The 16,768-nt window shown below is 40.8% G+C and overlaps 1 protein-coding gene across 2 annotated transcripts in view; it reads right to left on the bottom strand.

Moving 5' to 3' along the window:
• The window catches only part of MON2 (MON2 homolog, regulator of endosome-to-Golgi trafficking), a 230,655-nt gene that overhangs the window by 116,486 nt on the left and 97,401 nt on the right, over nucleotides 1–16,768 (bottom strand). For both annotated transcript variants that reach the window (XM_073620251.1, XM_073620252.1), the window contains exons 14-19: nucleotides 13,433–13,614; nucleotides 11,828–11,940; nucleotides 11,612–11,716; nucleotides 9,822–9,902; nucleotides 7,938–8,011; nucleotides 6,666–6,756 (exon numbers count right to left, since the gene is read on the bottom strand). In XM_073620251.1, coding sequence (XP_073476352.1) covers nucleotides 6,666–6,756; nucleotides 7,938–8,011; nucleotides 9,822–9,902; nucleotides 11,612–11,716; nucleotides 11,828–11,940; nucleotides 13,433–13,614 — 646 coding nt within the window. The remainder of the gene's footprint in view (nucleotides 1–6,665; nucleotides 6,757–7,937; nucleotides 8,012–9,821; nucleotides 9,903–11,611; nucleotides 11,717–11,827; nucleotides 11,941–13,432; nucleotides 13,615–16,768) is intronic.

Genomic DNA, 16,768 nt, shown 5'->3' with positions numbered 1-16,768 from the left:
GGATTTTATCGATACTGCTTGCTTTTACCCTAGATGTAAGGTATCATGTTTTAATAAAACCATTTCTTCTGTGAAATTAATACACTATGGAGTTCTTATTTGTCTTGTATGGCTTGTGAATGGAGCAGAGGAGGAGATCCAATACAGTATAGCGGATATTTATCCTTGGGCTTATGCTAGAAGGAGAGGAGAGTGGAATGTGATTTTCCATAAAGGATCCATAAATTGAAGCCTTGTCAGACCAGCTGTGGATTTCGATGCAGGAGAGGAGAGTGGAACATGAACTGCTGCTAAGGATATGTATACCAAAGTGCCACTAGACCTGTTGTGGTCTTTGTTTAAGGTGAGCTGCTAGGGCACATCCCTGGTGGATAACTGGATGGTGGAAGCAATTGTGTTCACAACTTTCAAGAACTGTTTTTTGAGCACATGATTTTTACATCTCATCACTTTTTAATGCACAAGCACTTTATTATTTGGGACAATTTTTTTAATGTAAAATCAGATGAATATCTGCTTTTGATCCAAGCACTTTATCACCGTTTTGCATATTATCGCATATCACTGTATTTTTTTTTTTAATTAGGATTAGTTATTTGCGTATTTGTCTAGTTTTGCTGTTTAGCTTCTTTAATTAGTGCACTTTATCACTGTTTGGCATTTTACTGCAAGTTTTGTTTTGTGTGTTTTTTTTTAATTATGGATAGGCATTTGTGCATTTTTGTCTATTTTTATTGCACAGCTTCTTGAATTGGTGCACTTCATCACTGTTTTACATATTATCGCATATTACTGCATTTTTTTTAAATTGGGGATAGCCGTTTATGCATTTTGTCTATTTTTGCTGCATAGCTTCTTGAATTAGACCACCATTTTTATTATTATTATTATTTGTGTTAGAGTGTTGAGGTCACTTGCTAATGGTTGCAGCTTTTTCATGTCTATTTTTAGGGTGATTTATTATTCTTTGGTATTTATTGTGTACATCAGTTTTGGTAGGTTGTGAGGTCCATAGCAGCGCACAAGTACTTCATATTTAATTACCTCTACATAGGTTACCCCCCCCGCCCTTCAGTCCATCATAAATGCTGCTGCAAGGCTCATCCACCTTACCAACCTTCAGTGTCTGCTACTCCTCACCGTCAATACCTCCATTGGCTTCTGCTCACCCAACAAATTAAGTTAAAAACCCAACAACAAACTTACAAAGCCATTCACAACTTTCCCCCAGGTACATCACTAACCTAGTCACCTTCTCGCATGCTCACCTCCAGACTTTTCCTGAGCCTCTCCCATCCTATGAAACTCCTTACCCCAAATCTGTCGGACTATTTCCTACTCTGTCCACTGTTAAACGATCCCTGAAAACCCTTTTATTTCAGAGAAGCCTATTCTGCCCCCACCTGACAATTGTACTTTTATTCTCTCCATCAGCTCATCCCCCATAGCTATTACCTTTTGCATTACTAGACCCTACCTCCTAGATTGTAAGCTCTAATGAGCACAGTCCTCCAATTCCTCCTGTATTAAATTGTATTGTAACTGTACTGTCTGCCCTCATGCTGTAAAATCTTTGTGTAAACTGTTGGGGCTATATAAATCCTGTAAAATAATAATAATAAGACAGTCATCATTCATATCGTTTTTGGTCTAGATTCTGCCCCAACCCCATCATATACCTGTGTAATGATAGAATCTCTACTGTTCAAACTTCTGACATTTGAGAGCTAAACGATGGTGTTGGCCCTAGTCCCAATGCTGACACTTCACAGGGACACAGGGGCCAATTTAAACACTAACAACCAATTGGCAGAACTCTGCTTTAAAGGGACAACAAAAACAATTCTAACTCAAAAAAACTTGATGTAAGGTGATAGGAGAAAACTTGAGCAATTCTGAAGAAATGCAAAATGTAGTTTTGAAATGAAATCTCAATAGACGCCAAATATCTTCATAACACAATCTGTGAAGGGTCTTTTTTAGTTGTATATTAAAGCGTAGCAAAAGTGCATGGCATTCAGTGATTTTTATGATTACAAGACTCATGTACTTAATAGTTTAATATTCAGTACATAATCCTTGTGTTATCAGAACTCACATCAGTCATAGTATGTCTTCAAAATATCATAAAACTTTTAGATCAAATACATTTCAAGATAAAAGGTTATTAGTTATGTGCCGAGAACAGAAACTCAGTTAACAGCTTTGATATCAATACTTATGAAATGACAGCATATGACAACACAAACTAAAGCTTTGAACACAAGCAGTGATTATATTAAGCCTACTCCTCAGTTTTCTTGCAACGACAATAATCTTCAAGCAGTAAAATGATTCCAAAGAGTGGAGTTTAATAAAAATAGTAAAATGTTGCAGCTTACACAGCAGGGATAGTAAATCCACAATTTTTTTTTCCTGTTTATCTGTACATACTGTATTTCAAGCAAGTTGTAGCCAATGTGCATAAGAACTCTTACTGACAAAGAATAGGACTGTTGCCATGCCCAGCTTGCTTACGGGATCATTGCCAGTCATTTTTTGGAACAAGCAATGATATCAGCTGAAAATTAATATCAGAACAGGGAAGTATGCAAAAAGGTTAAGAAGACAAATTTAAATCATTCCAGCTTAATGCAATTACAATAAAGTAAATCACATATTACAATACTACATTAGCCAGTAAAGTCTGGCCTAATTGGCATTGTTTAATAAGTTGCCCAGACCAAACAGGCTTCAGTGGCCACTATCAAAGATCAAGATCAGTTTTCATAAGCAGGTTATGAGCAGAAAAAGAAATTGAACTGTGAAAGCTGTGCTGAAAAAAGCAAGTCACCAGTATTGTCTCTGAGCTCCATCTCGATAGAGGAACAGGGTTTTTCTTCCTCATGTCAGAGCTAACCCCCGATGAGAAGTCATTCCATTACTAGTGGGAAAATAATCAAGAAACAGCAGGAGAGGTGCAGAAAGTATAGATCCACACAATGATGAAGCAGGGAGATCCTTGCACTGCAGGTCCTCCTGTACAGCTTTCTCTCTAGCAAAGAGCAGTACAACAGTGATATTAGCACATCTCATTCCAAATATGGTGAGACTAGCAATCTAGAGGAGGGTCAATATAAGCAGGAGAGAAACCCAGCATTGCAATGAACCTATCAGCTGAAATATGACATGCTGTTTAAAAGGACCAATCTTTGCAGTCCATTGTGTTATATTCTTACACTTATTTATGTTTACACTCCAATTCAAATTGTATACCTAACACAACAACATAAAAATTGTCTTGCACACATTTTTTTTTTTCCACTGGTTTGCTCCCAGCATCTATTCTCAAAACTCTTGCTTTCACACTTCCTACAGTTCCCTCTCTTCCTATGTCTCTAGTAGTTCAACCACAATTCCCCAATCAGTCCTTCATGTATTTATAACGTTGCTATCTCCAGTCCAGCCCTTGCCCTGTCTCTTGTCACAATTCACAACTTACCACAGTCCATTGCCCAATAGTCCTTGCCGATCTCTTGTCACAATGCTTATGTGCACTTACCAATCTCATCACAACCTACAATCCTTATTTGTCTTTACCCTGGCTATGATCCACTCTTCTACCTTGGTCTGTATTCATAGCTGTGCTTGCCCCATTTTACACATCTACATCTTTTTCCCATAGTCCAAGGAACTTATCTCCCCGTAGGGCATCACAGATCTAGTTAACTAAAACTTTCTGTCCACAATCCAGAAAATCTGTGCTCTGAGCTTAAACGTCATTCCTCCTTTCACTTTAATGTACCTTCCAGGTTCCCCCTTCTCGTCTCTTTAAAGGAGACGTACAGCCAAAGCTCATTTGGATGTTGTTCTTCTGTGGATAGCAGGAGTGCAGTTTGTTTTTCACTCCTGTGACCCGCATTCAGCAGGCAGCGGGCTGAAGCCCGCTGTCAGCTGATGTCACAGAGCAGAGAGCCGATGACTGACAGCAGCTCTCTGCTCAGTGAGCCCTAAGAACCGAGTGATCAGCTCGGGTCTCAGTGTTAGAGCCGGCGGGGGAGAGATGCAATATCTACCTAGGGTAAGTATGATTCTACAAAAAAAACCTAAACCCCATACTTCTCTTTTAATCTAACCAAGTGCAGACAAAGTAAACATGGAGGAACAAGCCCAAGCTGAGTATGCGTAACACACACAGACATATACACATAGTCAATGGGTTTAAAAGTGGGTAAATCAATATGAATGAAGTGGAAAATCAAACATGTCTGCTAAAGTTGCCCTTTATCCTGTATAAATTAACCACTGCAATACTGGGCACTTTCACCCCCTTCCTGCCCAGGCCAATTTTTAGCTTTCAGCGCTGTCATACTTTGAATGACATTGGCACCATCACGCAACGCTGTACCCAAATGAATCAATGAAATGATCACCAGTGGGTTTTTTAGTTTTTGCTTAACAAATGAAAAAAGACCAAAAATTTTGAAAAAAATAATTTTTATTCGTTTCTGTTATAAAACTTTGTAAATAAGTAAGTTTTCTCCTTCACTGACAGCACACTGATGTGGTGGCAGGAATATGTAGCATTGATATGCAGCAATGATAGGCACTGATGAGGAGGCACTCTATAGGCAGCACTGATTGGCATCACAGTTGGGCATCGCTGAAGGGGCTGCACTGATAATCACTGCACTGATTATTAGTGCAGACCCCCTCTGTCAAGTGAGCTGCTTATCGGCTCTCCTCTACTCGCACCCTGTCAGCAGTGAATAGAGGAATGCCGATAACCGACACAGCTGATCACATGGTAAAGAGCCTACATCATCGGCTACGTGATCAGAGATGCAGTGTCGGAGCAGCCGCAATACCCCGGGGGCACATGCGAGCGGCTTGTTCTGCTGGACTTCAAATGACATCCATTAGAACAAGAGAGCCACTATCTGACCATCATTTAGCTATAGGCCAGGCGGGATGTGGTTAATTAGAACATTTCTGAAACAGCTATATGCAAGTCAAAATAAAAGACTGTAAATGTAGGCTGTACCTGTGTTGTACACCAGCAGCTAAATGTAGTTAAAGGATTATAAAAAAGCTAATTGCACTACAATATCCAAAAATTCAGACATAGCTACAATGACCCCTATGGAATATTTCTGCACACAATATGATAAGATAAGAGGCCATATCTCTAAAATATACACAGTCTCCTCACGAATTGTACTGATAAGTTGGAATATATGAAGAGATGGGAGGCTGACCACCAGGAGAGTATCGAGCTGGACGAGTGGCACAAAATAGCCCAGGGGGCCATGAAATCTATCAAAAATACTTCACTAATAGTAGCAAACTATTAACTATTTAATGAGATGGTATATGGTCCCAGCAAGACTAGCGACCTTTATACCCGAGGCATCCCCTAAATGCTTTCGTGGCTGGGGACGATGTACCACATATGGTGGCAGTGCCCTAAGGTGAGGCGCTTCTGGATCAGGGTGTACAATTTTGTGTACACTCTCATCCAGGTAAACTTAATTAAAACCCCAAAACAGGCACTGCTAGGTGCCGAGATAGACTCAGCTCCAAGATCTAAAAGGCGTCTTATAATGTTTATATTCACAGCAGCGAAAATTACAATAGCTAAATCATGGAAATAGGCAGTGGTGCCATTCGATCATCTCAAACACAAACTCTCCTGGATCATGCTCAGCGAACGAATGATGGCGATCTTACATGATAAAATGCAACAGTTCGAAAAAATATGGAGTGCCTGGACTCGGTACTTGGCAGGAGATCCCAGAACTATATCGTTATAAAATGGCCGGCGGGGGTCGGGGTACGGGGGTCACTTTCTTAAACTCTTACTCTTTCCTTCTTTCTTTCCTTCTATATCTATCTCTCTTTAGAGGTACAACTACCTCTTCCTGTCATCTTTAATTGGTCTGACAGAAAATGTGGGCCCTAATGCTGACATCTAAAAATGTTAATTTAGATTAGGCATAGACCCCACCCAAAAAACATAAATGTAGTAATATTTCTATAAATGATATCCCAGGAGGCAAAATGTCAGTACCATATAATAGATAGTTTATATTTGTTATAGATCAGTGGTTCTCAACTCCAGTCCTCGGGACCCACCAACAGGCCAGATTTTAAGTATTACCTTGGGGAGATGCAGACTAGAATACTGCAATCACTGAGCAGCAAGTGATATCACCTGTGATGTATTTCAGCTATCTTGCAAACCTGGCCTGTTGGTGGGTCCTGAGGACTGGAGTTGAGAACCACTGTTATAGATGGTGGTGTTGTAAATACCACCACAAAATTATTTACTTATGTTGTACTTCTGTTTTTACCATGAAAAATCTGAAAACTTGAAATAAAAACCATTGAAAGAAAAAAAAAAAAGCTAATTGCATGGCTTCACCCACTACCCTAAAGTCAGGCATAAACCCCATGTTTTTTGATTTTGTATTGAAAGTTGTGACACCTTTTATTGTATGAAGACATACTGTATTAAAATGATTGAATTTGTTCCTACAACATAATATCTTAATTATTTTTTTCACAGAAATTATTGAGAAGAATGCATGTTAACCTTATGAAAGGTCCATGAATCGCTCACAATGTTTATACTTCAGCAAGCCCAGTAAAGACAATAAAGCAGTAAATATAGTCTTAAGTCTCACCTTGCTATTTCCGTATGCCATATCCATAGCCTCCAAAGACAATGAGCACAGGGCATTAATCATATGGTGTAGAGATACATCATCTAGGTATCTACATGGAATATACAAGGTCAGTTAAATAAAATCATTTACATTCAATCATTTATATTTAAAGCAGAACTTTACCCATAACAACTTGAAAAAAAAAAAATGTTCTTTAGCGAGGAACATACATTCCACATTAATAATTATGCTACCAAAATTAGTGTTTGCTGTAAATTGTCTCCAGCGTTGCTTCTGTTTCTTCTTGCCAGAGGTTGCCATTTTATTGAAGCCCACAGCCCCTGAACAGCAGTAAGATTACTTCCACACTGAGGAGCTTTACAGGCATTTTAGTTCTAAAAATAGTGCCTGTAAAGCGCCTCTCCTGTCACTCCAGTGTGAAATCCTGAGTGCTTTCACACTGGAGCAGTGCGCTTGCGGGACGTTAAAAAAAGTCCTGCAAGTAGCATCTTTGGGGCGCTCTAGGAGCGGTGTATACACCGCTCCTAGAGCGCCCCTGCCCATTGAAATCAATGGGCAGCGCCGCCGAAGCACCTGTAAAGCGCTTCAGCAGCGGCGGTACAAGGGCGCCATTAAACCCTTAATTGGCAGCTAGCGGGGGTTAAATGCGCCCCGCTAGCGGTCAAAAAGCGTTAAAACCTCAGTAAAGCCCCGCTAAAAATAGTGGCGCTTTACCGCCGACGCCCCCACCGCCTCAGTGTGAAAATGGCCTTAATCATAAAGCGGAACTAAACCCATCACTTTTTCAAAAACAGTTGCATTTCTGGAATGCCAGGATTGCTAACTGTCACATTTGCAGGTGTCCTCGACCAAACTGTCAAACCATCAAATGGCTGGTGTCATAACTGATTACTTGTGCAGCACCATGGCAGTTGCAGATCAAACAGAAGCAGCTTCCTTGGCTGTAAAGGATATAAGAGTTTAATTCCACTTTAAGGCCGTCAGCAGATCAGCTTCTACAAACTCAGCAGTACCTAAAAATGGTGAGCAACTGAGCATGTGCAGGGCAGGGTAAAACAGTGTATTACTGGATTTTAAACAGTACAGGCACTCAGATTAAATGTTTTACATAGCTATACCTGCAAAAGGGGCCAGCCTGAAGTGATCTAGCAGGACCTAAATTACTGACTAAAGTTCAACAGTAGCCAAAACTCTTTTTTTCTTTCAGTTGTGAGGAACAAAGTATACAAATTGTATTGCTGACTTTCCCTGACACTGCAGGTTACTTACTGAGAGCTTTCAAACAGTCGTGAAAGGATAGTAGAGATTACAGGTAAATCGGTCATAACTGCCGTGGTTAAAACCTGAAAAGACAAGAGTGGAAATAGAAGCATAACATAAGACAGTCTTTAGTTAACAAAAAATGGTGGCATAGATGTGGTTTCACTTGAATGGCGTGTAACTACTTGAAACTCAAACAGGGGATTAAAAGGGAAAAAAAAATGACCCTGACAGTGGAGATGAGGAGAGCGCTGGAGCAAGGAGTAAGGTAAGCATTATACTCCATTCCTTATGCTCTGGAGTTAAAGAGCATTTAACCCTTGCAGTGTTGGGGGGGGGGGTTAATGCATGACCATGCTTTCTCTGGGTCACTTTAGAGTACACTGGCTAGTTTAAAGCAGAAGTAGGCCCTACTTAGTTCTGCACTCCTGTGACCCGAATTAAGTGGACTAAAGTCTGCTGTCACCTGACATCACTCAGCCAGTCCAGGCTCTGGAGAGATCCAACTTTAATGTTGGGATCCACCCAGATCCCTGACCGGCAGCTGTCTCAGCCTCTCAGCTCACTGCTGAGAGCCTGAGGCAGCCGCTTCCTCTCCCTGTACAGCCTGATGTTCCAGTGAGTGCTGAAGGCAGAGAGACTGACAGTCACCGGCATTTTGCTCAGTGAAGACTGAGAACCAGTCATCTTTGATTGCTTGGTTCTTGGTCTTAGAGGCAACAGGGGACAGAAGCAGCATAGGACTGATGCTTCTGTCCCCTTAAAAAGCTTCTGATGCCTCTGTCCCCTTAAAAATCACTCAAAATAATATACTATGTGGTTGATTAACTAAACGCAAATAGACTGTTCACTTTGCCAGGAAAGTTGCACTTTGCAAGGAAATTTTCCCCAGAGCTTTGTAAATGAGATGAAGGTCTGCTGACTTCTATCATAAAATTATGAGCAAGCAAAAATGCAGTTTTTTTTTCCTTGCACATAATTGGGTATTCTTTGCAAAGTGAAATTGCACTACATTCACTAAACTTTGGAGAATATTCCCTTGCCAGGGGCAACTTCCCTTGCAACATGAACAGCCTTTTTTCCTTTTAGTAAATACACCCCTATGTGTTGCATTTCCAAAAGCAACGCAAAGTACAAGGTGTGACAATTTAATGCCCGGGATGGACTGTAAAAAAATAAATAAATAGAAATAAATAAAAAAAGAGTTTGTGCAGGAGCATTGTCGTGGTGGAGAATCCACTTGTCAGGTCAATGTTCTGGTCTTTTCTTCCAAACAGATTCCCGTAACCTTTTCAGAATTTCCCAGTAACAATGTTGGTTGTCCATAGTACTATGTTCTATGAACTTGTAATGAACTATCCCCTTGTTTGTTAAAAAACAAAACAAAAAAAAAAACACCACACCAACATGAGCGTACGAGGGTTTGCACTCTGTCCACATTTGCATCCTTCCTCTGAATTTTTGGCTGCCCATTTCTTGCATCATTTGGACATCTTCAAACAGCATCTCCTTAAACAGCCTGTGCCATTCAAAAACACGATTTCTTCATGGAATGTTCACCATAAGCCTGTTGTAACAGCTAAAGTTTCACTCGCACTTTTCACATATTTTACACAAAATGTGATGGTAATCCGCTGCTCCAGATTACGTTACTCGTTTTCTGACAACACGCAATGCACACACGTTATTTCTTCTACTACTCCATAAAGACTGAGTCAATTGGTCTGTGAGCCAGGCAAGTGTAAGTTAGAACATGTCAGAACACAACCGAGTGTGGACGACTGTGTGACTCACCACCATAGTGCTATGCCGCGGGTATCCTGGGAATGAAATTGTCACACCTTGTATATGCAAGTCCAATCACCAATATGCAATTGATCCAACACTACTTACTGTGCTAGGACCTTCCACTGCTCTCCCTGGCTTCAATGCCCCACCACTGCTGGGTTTCAATCCTAGGATCCACACCAAGTGCTAAAATAAATAAACAATTATTTTTTATATAAATATTTTTTCTTTATTCTCATTGTGTATTGCTATCTGTATTGGTAAAAGGTTTTTTTCATAATGTTTTGTACATCCCTTTTCCTCACGCTACTTCTTTCCCATTTGTGGTCCTTTAAAATGTTATTTAATGTGCATTTTGTATTTTTTACACAAGATGGCAATGTTGGTGACCAGTTTTTTCTTATTATACATTCTTCAATTTTTAACACATGATGGGACTGTCAGAGCATCTGAGCCTGTTCACTCAGATTCTCCTCTTTTGAGTCTTTACGATTGGTTTGTTGCTGTTACTGCTCGTAATTGGGAGCATGCGCACTTACACCCTCCTCGATCCGAGTCACTATATATAGGTTGGGTGCGTGACCCCGCCTCTTGGCCACTCCCAATGATGGCTTTCACTATGACGAAACGAGTCAGGCAGGGCCAGCGTAGGTGATGCGATCACGCAAGCTGGGACCTGGAATTGGGCAGGTGTGCAGCACGAGGAGAAAGTTTGGATGTTCGTTTGATGGAATATTTGATTATGCTTGTTTTAACTTGTTACCCTGTGAGTATTTTTTAATCCTTTCATTAAACTGGTTTACTTACTTATGAGAGTTTTTCTACCTATCTTTGACTTTTCGGTGGATGCATTTAAGGTCCTTTGGAGATCTAGTGATTCACCAGCATTGATCATATTAAGAGCATGCTTTGACCATCTAGCATAGGTGGTCTCGCCATCTGGTAAGGAGGATCTTGTTAAAGGAGAAATTGTTTACTCATTTTCTTAGAGGATTTACCATGTGTGAACCTGGGACAAATTTATATATATATTTTTTTTACATATTTGTTGAGGTGGACTGTTGTATACACTTCCTTTATGATTTTGCACACTGTATGGACTTTTTCGTTTGATAGTGATTTTATTTTTCATTATACATTTATATGCAAATGTATTTAACACTAACTATTTTTTAAGCGCTGCACTTATTTATAAGCTTTTAAAATAAATAAAACCATTTTAAGTACACAATAAAATGCCAGCAACAAAACCAACACACAATTTTATGTCACATATGACTCAAGTCATTACACAGCATTTATTCCTAAAATCATAATTGAATCTGTCTGTGATATGCTAGTGAGTAAAAAAAAAGAAAAAAAAAAAAAAAAACAAGGGATGGGGCAAAGTGGTTTTTATTTTATTGATCTATGCCGTAAAAAATGAAATTTCCTTTACAATATTGACATTTAACACGATTTTTGCCAGCAAAAATATGGTTTTAGCGAGGCACAATCTATGGATATCCAAACATATTATGTATTGAGTTTCTAAATATTTTTTTAGTGCATGGCTAATGGCTTTTAAAATATTTGTCCCGAACTGTAAATGTTGTTGCACATACACAATTGCTCTTGACATTTATACCCCATGTCACATTTCTTTAAATAAGTAACCGCAGCGCTAAAACTGAACCCCAACATTAACCTGATTAGGGCTAAAACAGTTTTAAGTACTGAAGTGTCAGATCTTTAGATTCCTGCAAGTGTCTGTGTTAGTCTCCTCATCAATCCTTGTGTCCATGTGAAGCCCCCTGGATTCTAGGCTCAAGCTGTACATTGGGGCTATTTCCTAAAACATGTGAACAACTTTTATAAAGCAGTCATGAAACCTTACAACAGCATAACTGCATTACCTGAAGTGTTGCAAGTACTAGCTGCCAGGATGTCCCGAGGTATCCACCATGACAATGAGCTAAGTTAAGCAGTGTCCGCATACACTGGATGTTCTTAGCAGTAAGCTGTAGAGAAACAAAATATAGCAAGAGAGTTCTTCCAAATAAAAACGAATACCTTTTACCACCTGATACTTGCATAACAGAACAGAGAAAACTGAAATAAATGTACTCTACCATAACTGTTCCTTGAGGCTGCAGGGCTAGAGGCTGACCAACAGCTACTACTTGCTGATGTGAATCACTAGAGGGACTAATCATCTGTACATTCTGCCCCTGGATTGAATAAGCTATGGAAAACGGCAAAGAAAAAAAACAAATACAATGAAAATATCATTACTTACAGGATACGTATAAAATGAACAGGGAATTCGAACACAATTATCCACTTTGAGTCTTCCTATAGCCCAAAGACAGACTGCAGTGGCTTCTGCCTCTTCTCTCACCGTTACAATTTATTACTGAAGGCAACAATTATAGAAGTATTTGATGATTAGAGAAAATCTAAGCAACCTATGCGAATACTGGTTCTAATGAGTATAAAATAAAATAAAAATCTGACCATGTTTCTAATTTCCGCCAATTTACGCAAGGATTTGTTTTATAACTTACCCAAACAGCATAATTAAAGTCCATCTCCAGCCATTTTTTTTCATTTTAAGTTTTTAATAGACTAGGGAAGAATAAATACTACTGTCAAGTTTGTATTTCTACCCAACACTCAGTTGAGGAGCTTTCATCTCACTTTCTGTGAAAGCAGGACAAGAAATGAGGGTAGCAGTTGTCACTATGACAGAAAGACGGACAGTATCTCATAGAGGTTCTAACCCTTCCCCATTTTAAGTGTTGTATTGCACTCTGTTCCACACAGCAGAGACTGCCATCGTAATCTGTTCCGGCAAGAAACAAGGGAAAATCTGCGCAACGGGGACACAGACTACAAACATAATTTTTACAAGGGGTCTATCCTATTGTTTGCTTTCTGTCCGAAACTAAAAATGACTGACTTGGGTTAGGCTTTAAAGTGGAATTCCAGTTAAATATGTCTTTTTTTTTGGATAATGCTGTTTTTTTCTCCCATCATTTCCTGTCCAGGCTCAGGGTCCAATAGAAGGTGTCTGGCACCTGTCTGAGCATTTCTCAGTTTCTATAAGCAGAAGAAAAGTATAAAAGTAGCCCAGCATATACTTTCATTAAAGGGATATTTGAATACTATTTTTTCACGCTTAATTTAGCTTAACATACTTTGGAACATGTGAATGTGGTTACGAGCAAAGTTTAAGAGAAACTGGTCTGGGATACACCATAGTTTAAAGTAGAACTAAAGGCAAAACTTTTTTCGTTTTGGGTAGAGGAAGGGAGTTTTATAACTTCAGGTCAGAATTTCTTTGCCACCTGTGCCCCATTGGGGTGATTCCTCTCAACTCTCTGGCACAAAGGAAAGTGAGAGAAAACCCTTCCAAAGTGAGGGAATCCAGGGGTGTCACCAGAACTAGTTTACCCATTGAAGTATTTCCCCTCTATCTCTGTTCTGGTGACAACCAAAATTTGGGATTTTCTTTCACTTTCAGTGATAACAATCATCAGTACAAATAGAGAGGGTCAATCTCCCTAATGGAGAGGGAGACAGCAATAAGACCTGCTCGGTGTTGTAATCCCTCTTCACAAAACTAAAAAAAAAGTTTTGCTTTTATTTATAATTTAAATATGTACAAGGTAAAACACATATGTGGAACTGAAGTAAACATAAAATAATGAGCTGTGAAATCATAGTTTTCTTACATTTGTTGTTTAGAGCAGCCGATGAACTGTTCAGCACAGTGAGGGCATAGTGTGGAGGTAAGGAACCTTTACAAATAGCAGTAATGAAGGCATCCCTTGGTGTTACAAGCCCCAACTTTCCACAAAGAGCGGCCATGGTCATTTCAGCTTTCAAGATGTTTTCAGTGGCCGTTTCATCCGTGCTGCAGCAAAAGAAATGGATTCTGTGTTCAGTCAGTGGAAGCAGGGAGTCTACTTCTACACTTAATTCATCTAAACATGTTAGCACAAAAATAAAAATGAAATATAAAATATGTAAAACGTTTTTTGCATTTTTCTTGTAGACCACTGAGGGACACAGGAATTCTATTACAGACTTGTTTTACTGCCACCCACAGGAGGTTGGGACAGTGGCAAACAGGAAAGTAGTAAACCAGTCCCCATATAACCACCCCTCAACCCAGCATGCCTCAGTTTTGTGAGAAAGCAATACACACACACACACATACAGAGGGATGGGACCCTCAAAGGACTACAAGAAAGATTTTATGGTAAGTACAGAAATCTTATATGTTTATCATTTATTGAGGGATGCAGGAATTCTCTTGCAGTTGGGACGTTTAAAAGCAGTACAACTGGGGGGGTGGACAACAGCCATTGAAAGGGCCATAAAACAGAGGACTTTCACCTGTCAGAAGTCTCTGAAGGAACCAACTCCCAAACCAAAAAGGAAGATAGGGAGATGTCCTGCCCTAGGACATAAACCTAATGTTCCGAGAGCAGGAAGAAAGCTAAAGCGAAGAGGAACTTATGGCTGAAGAAACACCGGGCCCCTGCCAGAGAGAACTGGAAAGCCAACCAGCAAGCCATCAAAATAACAGATGGAAAAAAAAAAAAAACAGAAGTGAAAATGGCCCATCAAGTAAGGATAACCAGAAGGCAACAATTCAGTTGGTTAGCACTCATGTAAAAAAAACATATACAAAGAGGGAAGTTTGACAATAAAAAAAAAAAAAATGACCAACTATTCAAAATGAGAGAAAAAGGACCAAGCTTTATACTCTTAACCCTAGAAGCAGATAATCAGCCATCTAGCCTCGAGCCCAAGCTTTATCCTCCACCGAAAGCAGCTCAGCCCGCGTACTGGGAGCAATCTCCTAAATGAGAACAGGAATGAGGGAGGAACCCAGAGGATCTTCCTCAAAGGCTGAAAAACAGCCACATACGAAGGCGCCAACTCCAGTTGATTTAGGTCCCAAGAGACCTGAAAGCTACAGGGGGTACTAGCAGCAGGATTCTAGCATGTTTCTCCTGCTGACAGCCCAGGGGAGTACAGGGCCATCTAACGATGGATGAATTTTGCCACAGGTGCACACAGGTGCTGAACCCTCAATCCCTTCCAGGAAGGTCATCAAATGAGGAGATCCAGTGTGGTCAACAGGATCTAAAGAAAAAAAGCAGAGGGAAAAAGAAAACCCCCTAAACAGAGCTACAATTGAGGCAAAGCTAATTGTATATATTGCAAACACTTGGTACCCATCACCAACACCTGAACTCGCTTAAAAAAGGTTCAGGTTCTCTATTTAAAAATATGTCAACAGGATGCAGCATCTTCCATGGGAAAATTCCCAAATCTTTCCTGAGCAAAAGGCTCTGAAGCACTCCAAGGTAGGCCCGACCAGTACACTGACTCACAAGAAGATCCCTAGATGAGGTGGGAATTGTCAGTTTTGGTTAGGAAGGGCCTGGCAGCAGAGACACTCTAGACAGAGAAACATTCTCAGGGTGAAAGGAAGACACCATCCTGTCCCTAAGCCAGGGACAGTAAAGTAGCATCTGGGACTATTTTACCAAAGAGAGGATTTAAGATGTCTCTAATTGAGCACAAACACCCTGACATTGAAGGTGATTGGAAGCCCACAAAAGGGGGGGGCATGGTACAAGGGAAATCCCTAAGTTGCCCATCAGCCCCAAAAGAAGTGGGGGGTAGAATTTCCTTCACAGGTAGGGAAGACAGCAAAGGTTCACCAGCAGGGGTCCTTTATTGGGAGCCCATTGCCCATGAACATCCTTTCCCATTGGTAAACCAAAGGGACCACAGTGATGGCAAAGAAAGGCCACCACCAAGAAATGCCTGTTAATGTGGATAACTGGTACATCTATGCTGAGAAAGGCCACTGAATCTATGAACTCCCTTTTAAAAAGGAAGAGCTCTGACACGTGACATGGAGAAGCCCAGCATCTTTCAGGGGTTTCCAGTCCTCACAGAGGAACGACTCAAACAGTGTGTGCAATATGAGGTCTTAACAGCTGAAGGACCTCTAAAAGACCCTAGATCTGGAACAGGCTGATTCTCCAAATGCAGGGTGATACACCATGCATCAATCAGGTAACCCTTTGTAAACCTAAGTCATCAGTCGGTGACTCAAGATCAACCTCCTCAGGAGAGGAACATTGGGACTCTCCTGAGGAGGTTGACCATCAGGCTTGGCCCGATTTTGGGGCTCGGGAGGATCAGAGGTAGTCTCTGCCGAGGATGGCGCCAGGGTCTGTTTAGAACCTCTACAGCAGGGGTCTTGAAGTAAAATTCACATCGGTCCAGTCGGTAAAATTTTCTTCCGGCAGAGGTCCAAATCACATGGTTGCACTATACCACATCCCAGTCCCCTCTGTACATCAGTGTCCTCATCCCCCCCCTACCAAATCATAGCCCCCTTTTACATCAGTGTGTTAACCCCGCCTTTCACATCATAGATTCCCTTTACAACAGTGTCCTCAGTCCCTTCCTTCACATCACAACCCCCCTTTACATCAGTGTCCTTAGCACCCCTTTATATCACATCTCCCCCCCCCACACACACACCTTTACATTAGTGTCCATGGTCCCCTTCACACCTGAATCACACAGGAACATGCGCATGCAACTCAGTGCAGTGTAATTTTCAGCCTAATCGTTTGAATAGACTGCATTTACACTGGATGAACAAAAAGTAGTGCAGAATACTAGAGCAGATCTCACATTCAGCGCGTTTTGAATTCGGTGCAAAAAGCGCGAACACCATGTGGGTTTCCCACACTGTGTTCTGGTGTAAATGAGCCCTTACATCACAGACCTCCTTCACAGCAGTCCCACAATGCTCTCAGTTCCCTTTCACACCACAGCCCCCTTGCAATCACACAATCACAGCCCCCCCCCCCCCCTCCCCCAAATCACAGCGCCCCTAGGAAATCACAGCCCCCAGCACAGTCCTTCTTTTAATCGCAGCCTTCCCCTGCAAGTCCCTCTTTTAATAGCAGCCCCCGTGCACAGTCCTACCTTAACCAGCAGGGCGTAGGCACTTATCAGCCTGGATGTCC

Source organism: Aquarana catesbeiana, linkage group LG03 (assembly GCF_042186555.1).
Source record: "Aquarana catesbeiana isolate 2022-GZ linkage group LG03, ASM4218655v1, whole genome shotgun sequence".
Taxonomy (NCBI): Eukaryota; Metazoa; Chordata; class Amphibia; order Anura; family Ranidae; genus Aquarana; species Aquarana catesbeiana.
This window is presented reverse-complemented; position numbering and strand designations above follow the sequence as displayed.